The sequence below is a fragment of the Carcharodon carcharias genome, chromosome 17 (genome assembly GCF_017639515.1).
Source record: "Carcharodon carcharias isolate sCarCar2 chromosome 17, sCarCar2.pri, whole genome shotgun sequence".
NCBI lineage: Eukaryota > Metazoa > Chordata > Chondrichthyes > Lamniformes > Lamnidae > Carcharodon > Carcharodon carcharias.
Window position 1 is genome coordinate 80,825,861 of NC_054483.1, and position 27,494 is coordinate 80,853,354.

A 27,494-nucleotide genomic window follows, 5' to 3' on the forward strand; every position below is an offset into this window, starting at 1 on the left:
CTGACCTTGAGGCAATTCCAACATATAAATAGCATAAAACAGTGTCTGCTGCCAGATGAATGCCATTCAGTTTGCCCAGGAATGCCAGAGTAGTTTTGTTCTAGTGTTCCCAGCCAATATCATAATTCCATTATGAATCTTGGAACCTGGCCAGAACAAGTGCATGGACATCAGAATCCCACATAATCTCAGCAACAACACACATTATTGTTGAGTTCTACCAGATTACTGAGGGACCAGAGTTAAACATTTTAAAAAGTTAACAAATCTCTCATAGTACCAAAAAAAATGTAAAGCTGTTATTTAAAAAAAAAACACACACATATTATAAGGATAATTTTCCTCATCTAGTAGTGTCCAGGAGCAATTTGTTTGAAGTGCATTAAAGGAGACATTACTGGATGCACTTGGGATTTAATATTTACTGCAGCCATCCAAATAGGAGGAAGTCTGCCCACTTCTTAGGCCTTGAAGGGGCAGGCACCATTAAAGTCTCATGCTATAGCCAGACGCATAGATAATACACTGCATTTATATAGCACCCTAACGTAGAAAATTTCCCAAGGTGTTTCACAGAGTTGTAATCAGGCAAGGATGGATGCCAATCGAGAAAAGGAAATATCGAGAAAGGAGGCCAGAAGCTTGGTCAAACATGTGGGCTTTAGGGAGGGTCTTAAAAGGAGGGGGCAGAGAGGTGGAGTGCAGTGGGGCTTTAGGGAGGCAATTCCAGAGCATGGAGTCTAGAACCAGCTAACAATATTGGGCCAAAGAAAGGAGTGATGCACAAGGTGGAGGACCAGAGGATTTGGAAGGGGTTGTAGGTGGTTACAGAAAGGGCATGAAGAAATTTGAACATTAGCATGATAATTTTTGGAAAGGACTTGGGGGCTATTCTAGGTCAACAATGACAGGGTATTGGGCCAGAGGGAATTGGTGAAGGACAAGAAGCGACCAGGGGAAAATTGGCAAAATTTTAAAAGCACAGGTGAAAATTTTAGTGGCAAATAGGCTAAAGTAGGGATGCAGGCAGGTGATCTTAGAGGTGAACATAGGTGGACTTTATGAAGAATAGAATACAGGGGTCAGATGCCCAAATAAATGATTGAGCAGGACACAAGCCAGGAACTGTGGGGTGCATGAGTTCATGTTTATTTGAAAGGCATCATCCCGTGAACTAGCTTGCAATACTGTAGTATGAATAGACTCCGAGCAAGACCCTAGAGTAACCCTGCAGTTTATCTCAAAATGAGCTGGTAAAAGGGCAGCACTCAGATGCCAAACAAGTTGAAGAACAAGAAAAACAAGTGTGGCTATCAGAAATGATGGTGCAGGAAGAGGAGCAGGGCGCTGGTTTGACTGTGACACTATACTGCAGGTGGCACATTTTGTAGTGGCAAAATAATTGTTAGCTTAGGAGAGGCCCAAGCCAATGACTTCAGTGGCTCTCAAAGGGGTTTGTAGCTCTTTCCCCTCATCTGTTCCCAAGTGAAGCCTATTGGGAAAAAAAGAGGGCAGGAAGAGGGGGGTTGCACAGTATTGAACACGGCTTCCATCAGTGTAAAGTACTAAGGCAGTTTGAAACAAGTTCTGGAGCAGCAAACCAATTTTTATTTATTTTAAATTGAAAATAGAGACCTCCCTTGACAATATCAATTGGTCCTTTATGCCCGATAGCTCCCGAGCATCAGCTCAGGAATGTCACATTTTTAGTGGAACAGGTTTTCCCAATTAACGTGCACCCAATGTGAGTAAAGGAAATAAAAACAAAAAAACTGCGGTTGCTGGAAATCCAAAACAAAAACAAAAACAGAATTACCTGAAAAAACTCAGCAGGTCTGGCAGCATCGGCGGAGAAGAAAAGAGTTGACGTTTCGAGTCCTCATGACCCTTCGACAGAACTGACTCAAGTTCTGTCGAAGGGTCATGAGGACTCGAAACGTCAACTCTTTTCTTCTCCGCCGATGCTGCCAGACCTGCTGAGTTTTTCCAGGTAATTCTGTTTTTGTTTTTGTGTTGTGAGTAAAGGAAATATGCATCCAAAATCCTCAGACATTGATTTGCATTTAAATTGTATTGCTGCAGTCTCATCAGACCTACAAAACCGTAGAGGAAGTTTGGATGCAGCCATATTCGGGGGCAGAATTGAAACAAAGAATTAGCACCTATTCACCTTCGTATGCACCCATTTTGCTGCCACTAATTGGAAACTTTAAAAAGTGCAGTGTGAATAAAATCTCAACATTATTAAATCACTATAAGTCAAATATTACACTCAAAATATTTCTTAACTGAAAAGGCAGTGCCTTAAAAGTCGTAAACATAATGTGGATAAGCAGAAAAGACTACAAGGCAGCTTACCCACCCTCTAACAACCATGTTGAAAGCACGTTTTCAGGCGAAATATAGGCTTGAATTTTCACCCCAGTGTCAGGAGTGCAGAGTGGGGAAAAAAATTCCCAACTCTGCAAACCCGACTCAGGAGAAAATGCCCGGATGGTCTAATGTTCATTCTAGGGGGTGGGTGTTATCGGACCCAACTCCCCTGGAAGGAGCTCGGAGGGCAGGCATGGGGGCTGCCAGATGCGGAGGTGGGCTGTCCATTAGGCCCGCCCCACTGATCCGGGACTTCGTCCCAGTGTAGAGAAAACCAATAAAACATTGGGGCGGGTTCTGGGAGAGGTGGGACCTGTACAAGCTGGACAATTTGCAGGGCTGGGACAAATATCCTTGTGGGGTGGTTTGCTAGTGCTGTTGGGTAGGGTTTAAACTAGTTTTGCAGGTGAATGTGAACCTGAGGGTAGACTCAGTTGGAGCAAAATCAGAAATGGGAATGGAAGGCTAAAAATTAGTGAGCGAGTCTGGAAGGCAGAGGAAACAAGGATAGAAAATAAAATAAGAAATTTGGCAATGTTAAAGGGTATATATTCCAATGCAAGGAGTAGCAAATAAAGCAGATGAGCTGAGGGCACAGATAGAAATATGGCAGTATGATATCATACCTATTACAGAAATATGGCTTAAAGAGGGACAGGAATGGGAGCTCAATGTTCCTGGTTACAGGATTTTCAGATGAGATAGATACCAGTGTTAAAAAGCAGAGGATGAGGGTGAGGGTGGGTGGCAATTTTGATTAGAGAAGCAATTACAGCTCTGAGGAGGGAAGATATGTTAGAAGGATTATCAATTGTGGTCATATGGATTGAGATTAGGAACTAAAAAGGTACAGTCACACTTTGTATTGTGACTACTTTAGACTCCCAAATAGTCAGAGGGAGATAGAAGAGCAAATATGTAGGCAAATATCTGAAAAATGCAAACACGATAGCATAGTAATGGTAGGAGATTTTAACCACCCCAACATTAACTGCGGTAGTTTTAGTGTGAAAATAATAAAGTTCCTTCCATTCCCAAGGTGCATTCAAGACAGCTTTTGTAGCCAGCATGCAGCAGGTCCAACAAGAGAGGATGTGATTCTGGAATTATTTTTAGGTAAAGAAGCTGGACAGATGGGAGGAGCAGTAGTGGGGAAGCATTTGTGGCACTGATGATCATAATTCAGTCAGTATTAACATAATTATGAAAAAGGACAAAAATAGAACAGAAGTTAAAGTTCTAAATTGTGGTGAGGTCAATTTTACTAAGCTATGAAGTGATTTAGCAAAAGTGGACTGGAAGGTAATTCAATGTTAGCGGGAAGCATTCAAAGGGGAGATTCAAGGGGTTCAGGGTAAACATATTCCCACAAAGGAAAAGGTTGGGGCAGCCAAATATAGAGCCCCCTGGGTGTCAATGAGCTTTCAGAGTAAGATAAGGCAGACACAAAAAAACACAATTTTACAGGAAGCAGAGAGGGGTATAGAAAGTGGAGGGGTGAAATCAAAAAGGAAACTAGAAAGCAAAGTGAGGGCTTGAAAGAAAGTAAAGCAAAATCAAGGTGGAGCCAAAGATGTTCAATCAATACATTAAGAGTAAGAGGATAACTGAGGAAAGAGTAGAGCCCATAAAAGACCAAAATGGTAACCTGTGTGTGTGGAGGCGTAAAATATGGGAATGGTTCTTAATAAATAGTGTGTGTCTGTCTTCACAAAAGAGGGGAACAATGCAGACATTGCAGTTAAGGAGGAGGAGTGTGAAGCATTGGTTGTGATAAACATGGGGAGAGAGGAAGTATTAAGGGCTTGGCATCCTTGGAAGTATTAAGGGCTTGGCATCCTTAAAAGTGGATAAATCACCAGGGCCAGATAAAATGTACCGCAGGCTGTTAAAAGAAGCCAGGGAAGAAATAATGGAAGGTCTGGCCATCATTTTCCAATCTTCACTGGATACAGGTGTGGTGCCGGAGGATTTGAGGTCTGCTTTCAGTGTAACTTTGTTTAAAAAGGGAGTGAGGAATAGACTGATTAACTACGGTTGTGGGCAAATTATTGGATTCAATTCTGAGGGACAGGATAAACTGTCAGGTAGAAAGGCTCAGGGTAATCAAGGACAGTCAGCATGGATTTGTTAAGGGGAGGTCATGTCTAATAAAGTTGATTAAATTTTGAGGAAGTAACAATGATGATCAATGAGGTTAGTGCAGTGCAGTTGATGTGGTCTACATGGATTTTACCGAGGCTTTTGACAAGGTCCAAATGGCAGATTGGTTAAAAAAAATAAAAGCCCATGGGATCCAGGAGAACGTAGCAAGCTGGATACAAAATTGGCTGAGCGACAGGAAACAAAGGGCAGAATTTTCCATGCCAGCTGGCATCGGGCGGGTTCGGTGGAGTGATCGGACAATATGGTGAGAAGGCAAAAAATCGGTTTCATGGCCTTGTGAAACCAAGTTGCAATCGTCCACTCAGCATGTTGATGACGGGCTGCGTTTCCCACCGTCAGACGTCAGGAACCTCATTGTAACGTATGTGGGTATCATTATAAAGGTCAGTCTGCCAGAATCGCCCCTCCCTCTGGACCGTCTGCCCACATTGGCGGGAAAAGACCTCGGTGCAGAACACGTCTGGACAAGTGTGACGTGAAATCAGGACTTACCCACCAGGGCCTTGTTCACATCGTGGACATCTGAGGAGCAGAAGATGCTGCAGCCCCACAGCAGCGGGATCCTGGAGGAAGGTCCATAGAATGGTGGGTGGATTCTCATGGACATGGCTCCACAGCAAAGCAGCTCACAGAAGGTGGAAATTCACCATTGAGGGTCTGCTCACAATGGATGATGGTCGAGGAGGTGGAGAGGATGGTCCAGCTGTGTTTGGGTGAGGGAGATGTACCTGGAGGTGGGAGGGCATGGCCTAGGATCAACTGGGAGAGGAAGAGGTGTCAGGGGCCAGGGCTGAGGTTGGGAGGGGAGAAATTAAGGGGGTGGAGGGGGTAACGGGGGAGAAGACAGCAACTGGGGAAGTAGGAGTAAGGGAAGGAATCACAGTGGTGGAAGGAGTCAGATGGGGGGAAGTACTAAGGGGAGGGGGTAGCAAGGGAATGGAGGGGTAAGGGAAGAGGTCCAGAGGGAGGTGGGGGAAGGGGTCTGGAGGGAGGTGGGGGAAGGGGTCCGGAGGGAGGTGGGGGAAGGGGTCCGGAGGGAGGTGGGGGAAGGGGTCCGGAGGGAGGTGGGGGAAGGGGTCCGGAGGGAGGTGGGGGAAGGGGTCCGGAGGGAGGTGGGGGAAGGCCTCAGGAGGGGATGGTATGTCCAGGTGCAAGGGAGTGCTCTGTTGAGACCATGACTGCCTCCTGGGGAGCGAAGTGAGGGTGGGCGTGATACAAGGTAATCGTGTGTATGGCCGAGGGCAGAGCGAGGCTATAGGGTGAAGGTTTGACGTTATTGGTAGAAGGGATGATGAGGGTAGTTGGTGGGGTCTCAGAGGCAAACACGGACCCTGAGGGTGGGAAGGAGGTGGTTGGGGAGGTTAATGTGGATGGGGGTGGGATTTTCAGGAGGGAAGGGAATGTGCACATTCACCTGGACATCCCCAATGGAAAAGAGTTGTGGCTGGTAGGTCACGGAGGAGAGATGGAAGGTGATGCCAGGAGGGTCGACAGTGATGGGGGAAAGGAAATGGGTGACTGAGGTAGGGGAAGGGACAGGTGAGCGAAAGAAAAACTATATTACCACCATGCCAGCTAAATCGAAAGTGAAATGAAAGTCATGGTGGACAAGATCAGGTGCTGCATGGGAGTGTGATCAGTGGGTGGGCGGAAATGCAGGTCAGCTCAAATGGTTGATTGAAAGCGAGCCCCAGTAGGCAGCATTGAAAATGCTCAGGACACTGAGGTGAGTGTGATGGGGGAAGGATCTGCCTGTGGGAGAGTACTTGCACGAGGCTCCAAAAGGCCCTGCCACACACACTTCTGCCTCCAGAATCACTCATGGGCCAGCTACGTGCAGCTGAACTGTTAGTAGCGGGGTTGGGGGTGGGGGCAGTGGGAGGACACGTGAAGCTGAAACACACCATTACAAATTATTCAGTGGAAGTGCATATATTTGCAACCACTTGTGATCAGGATTTCTTAACTTTTGAACATTTTAAACTTCTAGGTGCTGCCTTGACATCTGCAGCAGGGGTGGAGACAGCCTGTGCAGTGGTTGGCCCTGTTGCCTCTAATGCCTTTGGCACGGGTCCTCTAGAGAGCTGAGGCCTTCGGAGCCCCGGCTTGCTCTGGCTGTCCTCCTGTGGATCAGCTGCTCCCTCTGCGGTGACAGAGATGAGATTGAGGGGGGTTAACATGCAATGGGGATTTGGAGGGAGAGGACAGGCTCTGAGATTCTTGAGTGGATAATGCAGGGGTGTCCAGCTGCTACTCCTCCTCCCTTCGGGTGCCACGGCCTGACTCCTTGAGGGGAAGGAGCACCTCGGGGACGTCAAGGTGCCCAGTTTCCCTCTAGCATTGCAACTGCAGGAACTCACATGATTCCCGTGATGGAGTGCAGGTCTGCACACATTTCCCATGTTCCCCTGGACCAGGGTCTCCATGGTGTCCATCACCCTCCCCATGGAGACCTTCATACACGCAGATACGGGCACCACTTCATCAGAGAGCAAGTGGACGCACTCCTCTGACTCACATACCATTCTGTTGAGGGCTTCCAACAGCTATGCGTGATGTTCCCCCATCTTCTGCTGACTCTTCAGGATGAGGTGGAAGGCCAAGTCTAGAGGTTCGTCATCTGACTTGGACCTCACAGATGCCTCTTCCCCAGTAGTCCATAAGTGCCAGGGAGTTCCTGCATCCTCCTGCTGCAGACAAGTGTCCATGCAGTGACCATGAGATTGTGAACCCAAGCCTGCTCTAAATCTAGGTCCCATCAAGGTGTGCATCTCTGCGCTAGTGGAGGGTGTGGGTAAGTGCTGTGACGGGTCTTCTAGGCTGCTTATTTCCAGCTCTTAAATAGAGGAGGTGTCCCCTGGGCTGGAGGTGAGGACGTGGATGGAGCTGAGGGATTGGCTGGCTGAGGGGAGTCAGTCACTTGGCAGAGCTTCCTGTGAACCAAAGTAGAGATAATTAGTGCATGGCAGCAGAATCAAAAGCAGAAGAAACAGCACTCATAGTTGTGTTGAGGGAGGGGTGATGTGGTGCAAGGTCCGTACAAGGGTGTTCACCGCCATCATCACCACGTTCTCACCAGTCAGCACGATGGCACACTCCTCAAAGTGAGTGAGGGGTCTAACATGGGCCACTCCACCCCCAGTCTGGGACCTCTCCCTGCTGATGCAAGCAGGCTTCTCCTGCATGAAAACAGATGGAGGGAGAGTGTGAGCAGGGCACATGGCACTGCATGGAATGTTTGTGTGGTGAGCGGAGACATGGACAGGATGATGATGCGAGCTCCAGAGGATGCGAGTCTGAGGAAGATATGAAGGTGTGTGTTAGAGTTAGTGGTGTCGTCCCTTGAGGTCCGAGATCCCTGTGTTTGTGTGAGTTTAGAGTGATGAAGGGAGTGACTTACCCTGGCGGAACGGAGATCATTCATCCTCTTGTGGCTCTGGGCGTCTGTCCTCTTTTGCAGGGTGTTGGCACTGGTCACCGCCACCCAAGCCAGATTGGTGATATTGCTGCCCACCCTGCGGCCAGAAGGGGAACATCACGGCAGGCCTCCAGTGTCCAAAAGGCAATCGAGGGACGTATCATTAAACCTGGGGGCTGCAGTCTTTTTGCCTTTCAGGGTCATGTCTTCCTTGCAGCAGTTGTGGGCTGGAAGTACTGAGGTGTGTGCGCGCAGCTGCACTTTAAATATGACGCTCAGCATGAGGAAGCAGTGAAGTGATGGCATGGCAGGCGAATGAGAGCCTGACCACCATCAAAACGGCATGTTTCCTGGGAATGCATAATTAATTCAGTGGGATTGGGATGATACAGTGTGAGAAGCCGACTTTGCGGCTGACACGTAAAGCATAATTTTTCCTGCTTTCTATCACACTTAGTGCAAATCAGGGACGATTCAGACCAAAGGGTAATTATTAATAAATGAATTTGCAATTGGAAGACTGCTTCTAGTGGGGTTCCGCAGGGCTCAGTACTGGGTCCCCTGATTTTTGTGGTATATATTAAATGATTTGAATGTAAACACTGGGGGAAGGATCAAGAAGTTTTCAGATGACACAAAAATTGTTTTTGAGGGGAAAGCAGGAGACTGCAGGAAGATATCAATGGTCTGCTCAGGTGGGCAGAAAAGTGGCAAGTCGAATTTAATGCAGAGAAGTGTGAGGTGATGCATCTAGGGTGGTCAAATAAGGCAAAGGAATAAACAATTAATGGGTGAATACTGAGAGGTGTAGAGTAGGTGAGGTACCTTGGAGTGAATGTCCGCAGACCCCTGAAGGTCGCAGGACAGTTCAACAAGGTGATTAAAGAAGCACATGGAATCCTTTCCTTTATTAGCCAAGGCATAGAATATTAGAGCAGGGAGGTTATGATAGAACTATATAAAACATTAGTTAGGCTACAACCGTGAGCACTGTGTGGAGTTCTGGTTACCTGATTGCACTAGAGAGGGCACAAAGGAGATTTATGAGGATGTTGCCAGGATTGGAAAATTGCAGCTGAGGAAAGATTGGATAGGCTGGGGTTGTTCTCCCTGGAACAGGGGAGGCTGAGGGGACATTTGATTGAGCTGTACAAACTTATGACAGGCCTGGATAGAGTGGATGGGAAGCACCTATTTACCTTAGCAGAGAGAGATCAGTGACTGTGGGTCATAGATTTAAAGTTATTGGTAGAAGGATTAGAGGAGAGATGAGGAAAGCCTTTTTCACCCAGGGGGTGATAGAAGTCTGGAACTAACTGCCTGAAAGGGTGGTGGAGGCAGAAAACCTCATTCATTTAAATGATGCCTGCATGTGCACCGAAGTAATCTGCAGGGCTATGGACCAAAGGCTGGAAAGTGGGATTAGGCTGGGTGGTTCGATTCGACCAGTGCAGTCATGATGAGCCAACTGGCCTCCTTCTGTGCCGTAAATTTTCTATGAATCTATGTAAAAAAAAAGCCCTCTAGCTCTCACCACCACCACATCCCCTCGCACCCACCCATAACTTCCCATGCCCCATCCATGCCAACCTATACCACCTTATGCCTCCACATGCCCTCCATACCAATCTATGCCTTCTACCCAACCCCATGACCCCCTCATACCATCCTTGCCAACCTATGCCGGGAACCCTTTACCCGTTCCCAAGGCCCTTAAGAGCCTCTATGCCATCTTAGTGTCAATTCATGCTAACCTATGCCCCCCCACCCACCTCCCTTTGCCCCTACAGCCTCCATGCCAACTCACCCAGTATCCACCATGAGCAGTTTCAGGAACCATGCTGATATTAAATAAAGTTCTAAATGTCTATTGCAGGCTTGATTTTCTTTTAAAATACCCTCACTCATAAAAACCCATTCACCACATTTGCATTGCTTCAAATGACAAAACATTACTTAAAAACAAACATTTTTATTCAAGTGCTCAATCCCTTTTAAAAACAAACATTTGTATTCATAGCTCCACAACGACTCTATAACCACTTGGAGCTGTGAATCAAACTCAGACACCCTTTTTTTTTCAGTCATTCATGGGATGTGGGCATCATTGGCTCGGCCAACATTTATTGCACATCCATAATTGCCCTAGAGAAGGTGGTGGTGAGCTACCTTCTTGAACCGCTGTAGTCCACGTGGCTTAGGTACAGTCACAGTGCTGTTAGGGAGGGAGTTCGAGGATTTTGACCCAGCAACAGTGAAAGAACGGCGATATATTTCCAAGTCAGGATGATGAGTGACTTGGAAGTGAACTTCCAGGTGGTGGTGTTCCCATCTGTCCGCTGCCCTGTCCTTCTGGGTGATAGCAGTCATGGGTTTGAAAGGTGCTGTCTAAAGACCCTTGGTGAGCTCCTGCAGTGCATATGTAGGTGGTACACACTGCTGCCACTGTGCATCAGTGGTGGAGGGAGTGACTGTTTAAGGCTGTGAATGAGGTCCAAATCAAGTGGACTGCTTTGTCCTGGATGGTGTCCAGCTTCTTGAGTGTTGTTGGAGCTGCACTCATCCAGGCAAGTGGAGAGTATTCCATCACACCCTTGACTTGAGCTTTTGTAGATGGTGGACAGGGTTTGGGGAGTCAGGAGGTGAGTTACTCGTCGCAGGATTCCTAGCCTCTGACTTGCTCTTGTAACCACAGTATTTATATGGCTAGTCCAGATCAATTTCTGGTCAATGGTGACTGCCAGAATGTTGATAGTGAGGAATTCAGTCATGATAATGCCATTGAATGTCAATGGGTGATGGTTAGATTCTCTCTTGTTGGAAATGGTTGTTGCCTGGCACTTGTGTGGCATGAATGTTACTTGCCACTTGTCAGCCCAAGCTATGATAATGATAAGTTGTGAAACCAGTCATGTAGAACAAATCCTATGACAGCCATCAGGCTTATGCCAACAGACAGCATGAAATAGCAAACATTTTTCTTTAAACTGCAAAATATTTTGTTCATACAAACCAAAGCCCAGGAAATTGAAATACCTGGACAGCTTAACCATCCCAATAAGTTTAGCAGTTCCAATGCGACTTAAATGCCTTGACAGTTCCAATGAGTTTATCCACTTTTTACACATGTCTAATTTTAATAATCCCAAAGGGCACCTAACCTCTCCAAAAGTGTACCCCTAGCTCCCTATAGAATTCTGACAGCTTTAGATCCTCTCCTGAAAAGTGTAAAGCCCACAAGCCATGTTTTGGATATCCCACTAGTGAAAATTGGATCTGTTTGATGGCAACTGCACTTCTAAATCTGCAGCTGCCGCTGTGAACCACAGATGTGCAAACTACAACCCATCCCTGTTCCCCCGTGACAAAAATGCGGGTGCCAGGTTCAGGGGCGGGACTTCCAGAATCGGGTCTCCAGCACCATTTTGGCTAGGCTAAAGACCCTCTACATCGTTACAAAAACTCAGGCCTTAGGATCTGCAGCAATATATGATACATCTTAAAAGGACAGTTTTTCTTTAGCAAAGAGGAGGCTGAATGCAGGTAGGCTTGTGAAAATTATTTATAAGTTATTTTCTCTCAGAAACTGTAGCATCCTGTTTGGTTAGGGAGTGTGGGAGGTGCTCTTTTGAAGAGAATTTGGAATCTAGTTGGTGAGCTTCTGCATTTGGCTCACAGCAACTCGAACTGATTGAAAAAGGAAAAATTCTCAAGTTGGCAGACTCTCTGTCTCCCACAGATCTAAATATTGCAAAGTGCCTTTTGGCTATTTGGATTCATTTTGAAGATGACTTCAGAGAATATATGCTTGGTGATAAAATGACATCAACAGGTTCCATCTATTTATTTTAGCAATAAAATAGCTTATGTAACAAATTAAACATGTGACCATTGTGTGAGTAACAAAAATCTCAAGAGAAGTATTATGACTAAACAGTCTTTTCATACAGGCCCGTAGCATAACATTAGCCAGAAACCACTGAGGCTGCACGAGGTCAAGACATTATTCTGATTATATTTTTCCAAGTTGTATCTCCAGAGCTCAAGAAATAAAATAAAAAGATCTATGCAAAGCACAGCACATCATACCCAGTGCCATCATGATGCAATTATTTCAAAGATCTTGGATTTTTTAAAATGAAAATAAGGGGATTTTTTTTATAAATCAAAAATGATTTGCCCTACACAAATCATGTAAAACTAGAAACGTCCATGTAAAACCATACAAAATCAGAAGTGGTGTGGATGTTGGTTGTATACCCACTTTTATAGTGGTGGTGCCATACTCTGCCAGTTTCTACCAGGAGAGTAGAGGGTGGTAACAGTTTTTGGTCAGGAGTATGAAATAAAACAAAACCACTCTACTAATTACACTTGCTTGTGACGAGAAGGGGCAGAAATACAAGGTCAGTAACATTGTGAAATATTACTGTGCTTTTCTATATCCGTACAGGTATTGTGTGTAACTATGTGACAATAAAGAGCACTGTATGCTGACCATGTCAGCTGTTTTGTGGGCCCTGTTAAAAGGGATTGTGGAGAAAATTTGTGGTGTACAAATCATTGCTTTAGAATCCAAAAACAACTGGTCTATACTTAACAGCAAAAAGGAGGCTATGGTGGCTGTAATCTAGGTAACATATTCAAAGATCAAAAGGATTGCAAAAACTGAAGGAGGAAATAGTGGCTAGTCAGAGACAATGACGGAGACTGGAACCCATATTTCAAGACAATCTTGGGAACTCAAAACAGCCCAACCCTTTTGTAGTGATGACAGCTCTGTATGTATTGGTTTGAAAAGAACATTGAAACCCATCAGGCTTGTTCTGGGTTTCAGTTTGTACCGTTTCTTCTCTTTTATTTTACAATCAATCAGTCTAATCTATTTGTACAGCACTCAGCAAGTATTAAAGACACATGACAGCAAACAGATACACGTTATAGAATACAACAAAAATCATTTAAAGGAAAACAAGATACAGCAAACAAAAGTGACCTTCAAATAGTACTTCACAGCGACCAGCAACCAATGTGATGGGACACATTGTGTGTTAAAAACAAAGTGTTTTAAAAAAAACAATGGGCTGGGGAAAGGCTAAAGTTTCCATGAAATCCTATACTAAATGTGGTATACATCAGGTAAGTGGTTATGCACGCCAGAATTATCACTTGTGGGCCAGAACAAAGGAAAGGGAGTTCATTGGATTAGCCAGATCTGATTAAAACAGGAATCCTGTTAATACCCCTCAGGTTGGTCAGTTCCATAACCATTGTAATGACATCTTGCTACAGCTACCCATTTGAAGTTACAAATTACAGTGGCTGTCAGGAAGCTAGAAACCTTAAAAATAAAAATTTTGATGGCTATACGCATACATCCATCTGGCAACCAGAACCCCTGAAAGAATTTGGATTAGAGATGTTCCACACAAAGAATTTTGGCAAAAATAAGAATTTTGCATTTAAACCCTGCTCACTTCAACTATGAACCGAGTCATAAAATGTCAAAAACCTTTGCACTCAGTGCTCTGTATGGTTGGAAACCAGATCTTCCAGTGCAGTCATAATTGCAAATTTTCTGATCCTCGGAGCATTTAATACTTTTCAAACGTATACGGCTAAAATATCATAAACAAACTTCAGGTTTTTTTAAACCTTTGGAATTTTTATCAGACAATGGAGAAATTTAACATTCCACAACTATGAAATTAGCCAGGAGGAGCAAAGCTTAACATTTTCATGTGTAAAAAAGTGGAAATTCGCAGCAATTTAGTGATTTCTAATTGATTTCCATCTGCGAGGACTCAGCAGTGTGCCCTGTGGAGTAACAGGGAATCACTAACAGCAACTTCTGGATTTCTGTGTTTAATTGAGCGTGTACAGACACCAGAAGTTGCTATCACTTTCAGAGTAATTACAGTGAATGCTGACAGTTTCACCATCGTTACAGCAGCAAATCCAGGCAAATGGATTTGTATTCTTCATAGACCAAACAGATTCTTCTCCTCAAGTCCTGACCAATTCTCCACAAATGCTTCATGGAGCATTATTATCTAATTCTGGTCACCACACTTTAGGAAGGATGTGAAGGTCCATGAAAGAATGCAGAGGGTTTTAGCTTCAATGTTAGGTTGGAGAAGTTGGGATTGTTCACCATAGAACAAAAGAGATTAATGAGGGGAGATCTGATGGACAGGTGTAGACAATGTGGACATAGAAAAGTTGTTCTCATTTGCTGATGGTACAAGAACTAAGAGATACTGATTTAAGGTTTTGGACAAGAGATGCAGTGGGGAGTGGGGGAAGAACTTTTTTATGCAGCGAGTAGTGATGACATGGAACTCATTGCCTATAAAGGTGGTGATAGCAGAGACTATTAACAATTTCAGAAGGAAACAGGATAGGATACAGGAATAGAGTGGGGGAATGGGACTGACTGGATCGCTCTACAGAAAGTATGTTCTCAATGGGCTGAATGTCCTCCTTCCATGCCAAAATGACACCACAATTCTATGGCTGATGACAGCAATGGAAGAATTTTAAAATATAAGAAACTAAAAGCCAGCATCTTTAGTAAGGTTTGTGTGACACAGAGAGATTCAAAAGAACATAAGGACTAAGAGCAGTAGGCAATTCAGCTTCTCGAGCCTGCCCCGCCATTCAATACGATCATGGCTGATCTCATTTCAGCCTCAACTCCAATTTCGCTCCCTCTCCCCATAACCTTTCAACCCATGACTAATTAAAAATCTGTCTATCTCCTCCTTAAATTTATTCAGCATCCCGACATCCACTGCACTCTGAGGTAGTGAATTCCACAGATTCACGACCCTTTGAGAAAAGTAATTCCTCCTCATCTCTGATTTAAATCTACCACCCCTGGGCCTCTCATTCTAGAATGCCCCACAAGGGGAAACATCCGCTTCACGTCTACTTTGTCTATCCCGTTTAGCATCTTATATACCTCAATTAGTTCTCCTCTCAACCTTCTAAACTCTAGCGAGTATAAGCCTAAATTGCTCAACCTCTCCTCATTCACATTAGCTTCAGGGACAATTTTCTAGCTGACATCACTGATGTCCAGAATCCTATTCTAGTTTCATTGCATGAAAGATTTTAAGATGTAAATATGTTAATGCTGTTCCAGCAGAGTACAAATCAGCAGAGCAAGTTGGTTCACTGAGCTACACAAATTAACCCCCATCCCATATGCTGAGCACTTAAGTTGGTGTGGCATATTAGCTTTCCAGTACAGGTGAGTGCTGGGCCACTGTGTTTCCCATTCTGAAAGTTCCTGATAGTTTCTGGGTTGTTGCCAGTGCTAATGGCCAAAATCAGAGTAGTTCCCCACAGGGAAAGTAAAAAGAAACAGCAGCTCAGCCAGCCTTAGCTTCTTTCATACATCTCCTTGCTGTTAATTGTACAGCAGCATTAGCAAAGACTAATAGTAGGCTGTCAGTCCACTCTATGAACAGTGAATGATATGTGACATGAGAGGGGGAGGAAAAGAAAATAAAGATGTTTAAACTGAGAGGGGCTGGTCTATAATGTGGAAATATTTACAAACTCCCAACTGCATCAATTTATAAAAGACATTGAGTGTTAACCTGAGCATGTGTCATCTGGATAAACTCACTGACTAAGGATCAAAGATATTCTCTTCAGATTTCTGTCTGCAGCCCAGTCGTCCACATACTGAGTCATTTCAGGGCTCAGTCAAGTATCCACGTTGATGTATGCAAAGAATCCCACGTCAGAGAGAAAAATCATGAGCTGGATTTTATGGGGCACCATGGTTCCCAGCCACCTGGCTAAAAAGGCAATATACCGATGGCTGCCCCTCAGCAATTTAATGCTGGGAGCAGCATTAATCACTTTAAGGTAAAACTTCTGCCCCCATCTCAGGAGGAAGTCCCACCTAAGATACCTGCCGGCCACACCAGGCAGGAGTGGGACTAAAGGCAGTCCAGATGAAGAGGAGCCCAGAGTCAAGGTAAGTCTGGGGTATCACTGGGGCCAGGCTGGCAAATCCCAGCGAGGGAGATGGGTGGCCAGGTTTCAGAGACCAGGTGGAGACGGTTAAAAGGGGAATTATGACTTCGGAGGGTGGGGGTGAGGGGGGGTGGTTTGCCTCCGATGGGTACAGAGAACTCACAAAAGGAGATCCCCATCTTTGTCCAACACCAGCCTGTGCAGCAAAAGCTGCTGAGCTACCCAGTTGATGTAGCCTACCCTTGCTGTGGGTAACATAGCAGCAGGGGAGACTGGATGAGGACTTTAAGTCACATTAATTGACCACTTAAGGACCTCAATAGCTCCAAGGGCAGGCGAGCTGCCCGACACCTCCACCGTCCCCTGTAAAGTTTCAGACAAGTTGGGGGGGGGCGCCGGAAGGTGGCAGCAGGCCACTCGCTAGGTTTTGCGAACCCCCCCTGCCTTCAAAGCCAGTGACAGGGGAGCGTAAAATCCAGCTCCATGCAAACTTCAGGAAGTGCACTTTATCCTGGAAGAACACAGAAGAACATGCACTTCACAACTGTAAAAGATTCATGGAGACACACAAGCAAGTAAAATGTTGGAAAAAATGTCTCAACACCTCATAGTACTGTAATGCCCCTCTCCCATACTGTACATAAGCCAAATAAACAAAAACAGCAAGTGTGCATATTAACAAGGGATCCAAATAAGTTGCTGTATAACACTCAAAGTAACTAGCACAGCACAGAAAGGATACAGTGAGAGACAATCATACTGTATATAGTTTAGTAGCTTTCACTTTTATCGCCATATGTCAGGATCATTACACTGCACTAAATTGACCAACAACCCCAGCCCAGCTTGTAGAGCTTATGGAACTGCTGCTTTGCAAAATAAAACAACACAAGTGGAAGGAGAGACGAGGATAGATCTTGCCTGCAGCAAGGTCCTAAACATAGCTTTACTAGCAATCACGCTGGAGATCTATATTATTGTACATGATGTTAGTGGAATGACATTCACTCCTATCCATAAGCAGTGATGTTTAATGTCACAGTAGGTGAAGTTTTTAAACGTTTGTTGATAATAATTTCAAACATCTGTCACAAACACTAACTTTTATAAAATTCTATTGTGTGATCCACTAAAAGTGGTATTACAATATTATAATAGTGTGAGGCATGAAACAGTAATGTTTTTAGTTACGCTGAAATTCCAAGATAGGTTCCAGTTTGCATTAGATTACAGTAATGAAATCATTGTATGTTAACCATGGATATAACATTTAGTGTCATTGTGCATTTGCTACCCTTGGCAAATAGCATTATCAGCTAAATTATTAATCTTTTATATAAGCACTGGAGTTGAAGAGACTCACATTGCTCAGTCAACATCTTTCAGCATCTAAGATTCTATGATCATCATAAGTTGATAAGTATTCAGAAACTGCAGAAAGGTCAGCAAACAATTGATTACATGACAATGCTGCCCATTTCTGTTTGCTGTGATAAGAGAGCAATTTGTTTCCTGAGGGGTTCCACAGGAATCTCCAAGTGCCTTACACTATAGATATTGATTAAAGCCCATTTACTGTGTGCCTGGAAATCCCACTATGCAACTAACCTTGACTCAATAAAACGCATCTGTTATGAACACGAGTCATACACAAAGAGCAAGCTAATTGACTGCAAGATCTGCACGCAAACATAATTATTACTTTATATACAGATATGGAAACAGCACAAGTATATTATACTGTAAAACACCACTGTAGATGAACTTTCAACCATTTTATTCCTTTACTACCATCTTCATTAAATTAAATTTATTTGCTACCAAAGTAAGAATTATTTCTGCCCAGCAAGACTTCTGATACATCGGAAAATCTCTTTGATATCTCCAAGTGTGTTTTTTGGATTTAAAAAAAAATTGTGATTCAGTGATCATATTTAAGCTGCAGTGAAAGCGTACTGATTAACTTCTCCATTGGCTTAATAAATAAACATACCATGTTTAATGCAATTTGAGTGCTACAGTCATGGTGACCCTGAGTTAGAGGGAAAAGCAGAACTAATATTTTCTGACCCCCTCCAACCTTCCCCTACCCACCCCCAAAACAATCCCCCTCCCACCCCTCACTCTGTTGTCAAGTAACCTTCTCACTGCCTTTGCTAACTTTAATAAAATGGTGAGGCACTTTTGGATAAGCTAGCAGCTATTGAATCATATTCCAGCAGGAAACAAGGAAAAGGGGAAAATTGGAGAATGTAAAAGTGTGCTGGAAACAAATAGGTTAATAATAAAATCATTTTATGAGTAACAAATAGTAGAAAAAGGGGTGATTTTTGCTATATTTTCTTAACCACCATTAATAGTCTAATAATTTAGCAACCCTTCTCTTATCTGAAAAATCCCTTAGAGCTGCAGTGGCAGCAAACAGATAGTAAACATCACCAAATAGAATGAGGGCATCTTTCTATGACATGAAAAGGATGTTCCCAATTCTAAAAATGTTCTATGAAGCTGAATATTCAGACAAGCCTCAAAGACATAAGGTGCAGTCAAACTGGCTGGAGCTCAGAAGTTGCTCTAGGTCCCCCGAAGCTTCATTTACTGTCTGATATATTTCATACCGGACTAAGTAATAACATGTTTAGAGGTATTAAAAAATGCAGTTGATTATTCAAAAATGACAGAATTGGAAAATCTGCTAACGCAATTTACAAAACGTTCTCTAAGCACAAAATGTGTGGCACATCAGTTAAAAGGTGAAAAAATGTCATAAGAGCATAAGAAATAGGAGCAGGAATAGATCACATAGCCCATCGAGCCTGCTCCACCATTCAATACAATCATGGCTGATCTTGGATTTCAACTCTACTTTGTCGCCTGCTCCCATATCCCTTGATTTCCTGAGATACCAAGAATCTGTCTATCTCAATCTTAAATACATTCAACAATGAAGCATCCACAACACTCTGGGGTAAAGAATTCTGAAGATTCACAATCTTTTAAGTGAAGAAAGTTCCCCTCATCTCAATTCTAAATGATCAACCAGTTATCCTGAGACTGCACCTCCTCATTCTAGATTCCCCAGCCAGGAAAAACAACCTCTCTGTGTCTACCCTGTCAGGCCTCTTCAGAATCTTGTATGTTTCAGTGAGATCATTCTTTTAAACTCCAAAGAGTACAGGCCCAATTTACTCAGCCTCTCATCATAGTACAATTCTCTCATCCCATGAACCAATCTAGTGAACCTTCGCTGTACTGCATCCAACGCAAATATATCCTTCCTTAAATATGGAGACCAAAACTGCACACTGTATTCCAGGTGTGATCTCATCAAAGCTCTGTACAACTGTTACAAAATGTCCCTAATCTTGTACTCCAATTGCCTTCCAATAAAAAGCCAACATGCCATTTGTCTTTCTAATTGCTTGTTGTACCTGCATGCTAATTTCCTGTGCTTCTTGTACGAGTTCACCCAAGTCCCTCTGAACAAGGGCAGATTTGCCAGAATGGTTCCAGGGATGAGGGATTTTAGCCACAAGGTTAGTTGGAGGGCTTGGGGTTTTTCTCTGTTCTCCTTGGAGCAGGGGAGGTTGAGGGAAGATCTGATAAAGGTGTAAAGATTGTGACAGATTTGGATAAGATAGACAAAGAAAAGCTGTTTCCATTAGCTGATGGTATAAGGACTAGGGGATACAGGTTTAAGGTTTTGGGCAAAAGGTGCAGGAAGGACGTGAGGAAGAACATTTTTTATGCAACAAGTGGTAATGACCTGGAACTCGCTCCACTATGAAGGTGGCGGAAACAGAGACAATAAATTATTTCAGAAGGAAATTGGATGGACACTCAAGGGAAATAAACTCTCATGGCTATGGGGATAGAGCAAGGGAATGGGACTGATTGGATTGCTTTATAGAACCAGCATGAGCTCGATGGATCAAATGACCTCTTTCTGTGCTGTATTGATTCTATTCTATCAACATTTGCAAGTTTCACGCTTTTTAAAAAATATTTGCTTTTCTATTCATACAACCAAAATGATTAACCTCACACTTCACCACATGATACGACATCTACCACCTTGTTGCCTACTCACTTAACAGGTCTATATCACTTCGCAGCCTCTGTCCTCTTCACAGCTTGCATTCCTACCTAGCTTTGTATCATCAACAAGCTTTGATACATTGCTCTCTGTCTCTTCACCTAGGTTATTAACATAGATGGTAAATCACTGAATCCCCAGCATTCCCCTTGCAGCCTGCCAACTTTAAAATATCCCATTTATCCCTACACTTTGCTTCCTGTACATTAACCAATCTTCTATCCATGTCCCCAATTCCATGAGCTTTCATCTTGCATATTAACCTTATCGAAAGCCTTGTGGAAACCCAAATATACTACCTCTACTGGCTTTATCTATACTACTAGTTATATCCTCATATGATTCTAATAAATACATCACTGCTTGCCTTTCATAAAAGCTTGTTGACTTTGTCCGATCATTACAATGCGCTTAGAGAATAATTGTAGGAGTTCCTTAATAACAGATTCTGGGACATTCCTGATGACTGTTGTCAGGCTAACTAGCTTGTAGTTCCCTGTTTTCTCTCTCCCTCTTTTCTTGAATACCAGCATTATGGTTATTAACTTCCAATCCACTGGGACTGTTCCAGCATCTAGGGAAATCATAACCAGTGCATCCAATATCTCGGCAGCTCTCTCTTTTAGAGCCCTAGCAGACAGGCCATCAGGTTCTGGGGATTTATCTGATTTTAAGTTTTTCCAATACTTTTTCTCTGCTGACGTTAATTATCTTAATTTCCTCACATACAAGCCACCAAGTTACCCTCCATTTCCAGCATATAACTTGCGTCGTTTACTGCTAAGGCAGACACAATATTTGTTGCATTGCCAAAACCTCCAAGGCTATGTGCCAAGCGCTGGAAAATGGGATTAGGATAGTCAGATCTTTGTTGACCAGCATGGACAGGATGGACTGCAGGGCCTCCTTCTGTGCTGTAGATGTCTATGAGTCTATTGTTCAATGACTCTGCCATCTCCTCATTTCCCATAATTTCTCCTGTCCCTTCCTTCCTAGGGACTAATGTTTACTTTAGCTATACTCCTTTTTATATACTTGTAAAAATAGATTATAAGAACTCTTACATTCCTGGCTAGTTTACACTCATTCTATTTTTTTCTTTTATCAACTTTTTAGTAGCCTTTTTCTGGTGTAACATTCTCAATCCTCCAACTTACTACTGTTCTTTGCAACATTATAAGCCTCTTCTTTTGAAGTTATACCACCTTAACATCTGTAGTAAGCTATGGTGAATCTTTCTTGTTATTGAATGTATTTTTATTGAACATTTTAAATTGTCTGTTTGAATGTTTCCTGCTGTTTATTTATCACCATACCTTTTAGTCTATTTATCCAATCAACCTTAGCCAGCTCTCACCTCATACCTAAGTAATTGGCTTTGTTTAAAATTCTCTTTTGTAATTGGAGAATGTCACTTCCAAACTTAGTATCGAATTCAATTTTAATATGATCACTATTTCCCAGCGGACCTTCTACGGTGTAATTACCAATTAACCTTGACTCAATGCATAATTCTAGATCTAAAATAATTCTATCCGTAGTTGGTTCCACAATGTATTGTTCCATGAAACTATCATGAAAGAATTCTACAAACACATCTTCAAGACCACCTTTTCCAATTTGATTGGTCCAGTCCATATGAAGAATAAAGTTCCCTACAATTAGTACATTGCCCTTATTACAAGCTCCAATAATTTCTTGTTTAATGCTCTGTTCAATAGTATAGCTACTGTTAAGGAGCCTATAAACGGCTCCCACGAGTGTTTTCTGACCATTGCTATTCCTAGTCTTCACCCATAATTTTCTACTTCCTGATTTTCTGAACCAAAATCCTCTCTCATTACTATCCTCCTGTTATACTTCACTGTCAGGGCTTCCATTCTGTGTCTCTTTTTGAAATGTTGTGCATCTTGGAATATTTTATTATCTTTTCATGGATCTGGGCATCACCGGCTAGGCCAGCATCTATTGCACATTCCTAATTGCTCTCGAGAAGGTGGTGGTGAGCTGCCTTCTTGAACCGCTGCAGTCCCTGTGGTGTAGGAACACCCACAGTGCTGTTAGGGAGAGAGGTCCAGGATTTTGACCCAACGGCAGTGAAGGAATGGCAATATATTTCCAAGTCAGGATGGCGTGTGATTTGGAGGGGAACTTGCAGGTGGTGATGATCCCATGTATCTGCCGCCCTTGTCCTTCTAGGTGGTAGAGGTCACGGGTTTGGAAGGAGCCTTTGAGTTGTTGCAGTGCATCTTGCAGATGGTACACACTGCTGCCACTGTGCGTCAGTGGTGGAGGGAGTGAATGTTTAAGGCTATGAATGAGGTGCAAGTCAAATGGGCTGCTTTGTCCTGGCAGTGTCAAGCTTCTTGAGTGTTGTGGGAGCTGCACTCATCCAAGCAAGTGGAGAGTATTCCATCACACTCCTGTCTTGTGCCTTGTAGATGGTGGACACTCTTTGGAGAGTCAGGAGGTGAATTAATCACTGCAGAATTCTCAGCCTCCAATCTGCTCTTGAAGCCACAGTCTTTATGTGGCTGGTCCAGTTCAGTTTCTGGTCAATGGTAACCCCCAGGATGTTGACAGTGGAGGATTCAGTAATGGTAATGCCATTGAATGTCAAGGGGAGATGATTAGATTCTCTCTTGTTGGAGATGGTCATTGCCAGGCACTTGTGTGGCACAAATGTCAATTGCCACTTATCAGTCCAAGCCTGAAGGTTGTCCAGGTTTTGCAGCATTTGGACATGGACTGCTTCAGTATGTGAGGAGTTGCGAATGGTGCTGAACATTGTGCAATCATCAGCGAACATCCCCACTTCTGACACTGGTGATGAAGGGAAGATCACTGATGAAAAAGCTGAAGATGGTTGGGCCTAGGACACTACCTTGAGGAACTGGAATATTTATTTCCCAACCTTAGTCACCTTGAAATCATGTCCCCATAATGGTGGTTAGACATAAACAATTTATCTCTATTTATGCTACTAGTTCAGCTTTCTTATGGTGAATGCTTTGTGCATTTAGATAAAGAGCCTTCAATTTTATTTTCTTACTACTATTCTTTGCATGGACCTTATTTGCTACTGCACTTTTACTGTTAACTCTCTGTCACTCCTGTCCTGCTACCTTGTCTTTACCCACATTGCTAGTGTTCTATTGTCTTTGCTTTCTCTTTGGATTCCTAAATCTCCATCCACCTGAACCCTTCCCCCACTGTTAGTTCTATCCATGTCAGTCCAAGGAAAAATTGCAAATGGAAAAGGCAACTGGAAACATGAGGAATCCCTTCTCCTAACCACTTTGCACAACCTCCAGTTCATGAGCACATTTCTTTAGTGACATTTCAATAGAATATATTTTTAAAAGTCAGTCTTATTTTTTAGATGAAAATGGTTTTGAGAAGCACCACTTATTATATCTGGGATCAGTTATAGACTTCCTGGGTCATTGATAAATTATTCATTGGCTCAACCCCTCCACATCCTGCTTAATCATTACCAGAGCAAAACGTGCCTTGGAGATCTCTGACATTGTGATTTTGTGCTAGATTTTTGATGGTCTCAGCTTCAGAAACTCAAGCCAATCCAGGGGCATTCCACACAGCTTAACTTCACTGCAATCACAAAGCTGCATCAAATGAAATCATTCTGACTGCACACAAGGCAGTGAACATAATTTAAGATGCACAAGAAGTGGGTCAGTGTTTGAGGTAAAAATATGTTTTATGCTGACGACATTAGACAGCTCCTTTGCAGCATGGAAACTTGGCTCAAAAATGAAGAAAGGGAAATGTTGCAGCTTATTTTACATGTTTAGAAAAGTCTTCTTTCAGATCTATTCTTGTCCTACACAAGTAATCAAACAAAAATATTGATCCCCATATGTTCTCTCTTTAAACAACTTTTTACTTTTCTATTGAAGTGGTGTACAAAACTGAATAATACTCTCTTGGAAAATCAATGTCATCTTGTAAAAATGTCAAATGATCTCACACTACAACTATAAAACTTGACACAAGTCATAGTCAATGGCCTGGGAAGCATAATCAGAACCGAACCAATGGGGCTTGATGCTGACTTTGAAGAAAGCTGCCCACAAAGGCCGAGCAATATCTGAGGTATGGATTTTCCCTTTCTGACATCAGTTTGGTTCCATGTCAAAGGGAGCACCAAGCATCCAGCAATAGTAGTGATCTTATCAAACAAAATTAGCAGCTAATCACATTGAAGTATTCTCACAGACAGCAAAGCAGGAAACAAAAATCACTTGAGTCCTTCACTTTTGATTTAAATTTTACAGATTGCAAAATAAATGATTGGGACATGCAGGAAGTGATGATGTCAATAAAGTTTATTTAAAAATTCTGAAAGTGTGTGGATTTTGTTTTTAATCATAATGGAGAAATTTATCATTCCACAAATAAAAATTAGTCACTCAGGGCCAGCAAGGTTGCTTCACAGTAATTATGAGCTCAGTACACCATTAAACCCAGTCACAGCTCATTCAACAAGATGTAAATATTTAAAGGGTTTTCACAGTAAGAATAATAGCATAAAGTGGAGGTTCTTGTCAGCTCATGATTTCTAATTGATTGCAGTCTGGGGATTGATGGGTGGGGGGGGGGGGGGGGGGGGGGGGGGGGGTGGGGGGGGGGTGGAGGTGGTTGGTGGCGGGAGCAGCAGGTGCCGTCAGCAGTGCACCTGATGGAGAAGCATAGAATCATTGACAGTAACCTCTGGATTTCCATGTTTAACTGCACACATGCAGGCACCAGAAGTTGCTGTCAGGTTCAGAAGATTAATGATAGTGAATGCCGACAGTTTTGCCATCAATACTACAACATAATACACACCAATGTGTTTATATCCTGTGTGCATATGGGGTAGTAGTATATACATCAATGTGATTTATAATTCATTATTACTCCAGTTATTTTTCTGTGTTTTTAGAGGGAAAGGGAGTTGAAAATGAAAGTTAGCCTGAGCCTAGAGTCTGCCACAGTGACACCTCATACCTGAGTCATCTTGGCAAGGTCAAGCGATGGCCTGTGATCTTCTTCTGGTCTGCGACGTTTCATCCCAACTTTTTGATCATTGTGGACACACGGCTGTGATCTGCATCGGAGCAGTCGACTGGTCTGCTGCACAGGTTCTGGGGCTGCAGCAGACATACCCATTGTGGACGGCGTGCTGAGCTCCAGCACAGATATCTGCTCGTGAGATACAGAAAGAGGTCGCAGGAGATCGACCCCGGACGCAACTCCTGAATTGGAATCAGGACGCAGGTCATCTTTAAACCTTCCAAAAGTGGGTGAGGTCCAAAAGCCCTGCCTCTGTGGGCACACAGACCTGTTATTGGTAGCCAAGGGTTCATACGAGAAAGAAAAGACATTGGATCTTGAAGGCAGACTAAAACTTGAGCTCCTCTGCATTGTAGATACCCCATTTGAACAATGTTGCACACTGCTCCCACTGTGGCAACGTCTTTTATCCACTGGAGTCCACACCTTTGACCCACTAGGTTTCCATGGTGAACGACAGCTTGATAGCTCATCTGAAAATGACAGCGACCTACACTGCCGTTTGCTGGGAGGTGCTGATGGATGGCCGTTTCGATCACTGAGGCTGAGGTCTTTGATTAAACTGGTTACAGCAGATGCTGGGTTTGAATCACTTGGCCAAGCTGTATTCTCTTGACACTCCTCTGAACTGGCCAAACAAGTCCAAGGTGAGTCCAGATTATTGGTGGTTTGCTCAAGGTCAATCTGACACTTCCTGCTGATGTCTCTCCACCGATCCCCCTCTTTTTATTTCAAATAAAACAAAACAAAAAGGGTTTTATTAGTCTGAACCCTGATGCCATAGCATGGATTAGTTCTTAAGGAAACATTTTAAAAACAAATGATATATCTTAATTTAAATCTGTCTTTTAAGGATAAATATTTAGTTCAGTCCTTCAAAGAGGTGTTTTTTTAAAGTTAAATAGGAAACTAGAAACAGGAGACGACCATTTAGCTCGAGTTTGTTCCACATTCAGCGAGATCATGGCTGATCTGCAACCTAGCTCCGTATCTTTGCTTCATATGCCATAACACCTGGGCTTAACAAAAATCTTATCACCTTCAGTTTTAAATGTAATAATTGATCTAGCACTAAAAGTGATTTCTGAAAGAGAATTCCAAACTTCCACCATCCTTTCCATGTAGGAGTGTTTCTTAATTTCACTCCTGGAAGGGCTGTCTTGAAGTTGACTACACCAGCAAATCTTAGGGCTGGATATTTGTTCCTGTGTCCCGATCTCAATGCCAGGATGAATTCTGGATCTAGAACCAGTGAGATGTGGCTGCGGGACCCTGGAAGTGATTTTCAAGGAGATAGCCAATTAGGTGGCTGCCTCCTGGAGACTCATCCTATTGGCAGCTGGACTCCCAAGCCTGGAGGACCAATAGCAGGCTCTCCAACAATGCAAGATCAGCAGCCCCATCATAAGAGATGGAAGCTGCCGACGTATGTAGGAAAAAGAGATGGTGCCTTGTGGTGGAGGTGCCCTCTGAAGGCCTTTTGGTAAATTTATAAATAAAAGAGACACAGCTGCAAGGCCATCATTGTGGGGGGCTCAGCCAAGGGACATCCAGTAGCCACAAGCGTGGCCCTATGGCTATAGCAGATACAGAATGGAGCACTGGCTGCCCAGACTGTCTGTTTCAGCTTCAGCAGGGGGCTCTCATCCTGACTGGAAAACTCCAGAAGGCATTGGCAGGGTAGCCTTAATAGATCCATTAGGGACCTAATAGACATCTCCCCCCACCCTCAATCCAGTCTGTTCCAAAATGGCCTGGAGGTGAGAACATGCCGAAAAACTGGCATGCCAGCTGGTGATGGGAAAATGAGAAATTGCCGACCCACCCACCTCTTGTCCCACCTCTACCCCGAATGAAAATTCAAGCCTTAGACTCCCCAACCAGCTGAAATTGTTTCTCTCTGTTTACCTTATCTGTTCACCTTAATATCTTGAAAAATCCCACCACATCACCCCTCAACCTTCTAAATTTAAAGGACATAACTCTAGTTAGCATAATATTTCCTTGTAATTTAGCCCTTGGAGTCCAAGTATCATTCTAGTAAACCTATTCTCCTGCCAAGGCCAATTTATTCTTCTAAGATATGGTGCTCAGAACTGCTCAAAGTACTCCAGGTGTGGTCCAGCCAAAGCTTGTAAAACTGAAACATGACTTCTACTCCCTCATATTTTAATTCTAAATATAAAGGCCAGCATTCCACTAGCCTTTCTGATTATTTGTTCATAGCATTTTAATGACCTATGTACCTGGACTCCCAAGTCTCTTTGGACCACCATTTCAGGAGTATCCTGTTCTATCCTTTATAGGTCCAAAGCAGATGACCTAACATTTGTCTACATTGAAATCCATTTGTCTCAGTTTTGCCCATTC

At 43.4% G+C, this 27,494-nt stretch overlaps 1 protein-coding gene across 2 annotated transcripts in view; it reads right to left on the reverse strand.

Moving 5' to 3' along the window:
- The window catches only part of fam53b (family with sequence similarity 53 member B), a 127,088-nt gene that overhangs the window by 47,548 nt on the left and 52,046 nt on the right, over positions 1–27,494 (reverse strand). For both annotated transcript variants that reach the window (XM_041209055.1, XM_041209056.1), the window contains exon 4: positions 25,059–25,846. In XM_041209055.1, coding sequence (XP_041064989.1) covers positions 25,059–25,846 — 788 coding nt within the window. The remainder of the gene's footprint in view (positions 1–25,058; positions 25,847–27,494) is intronic.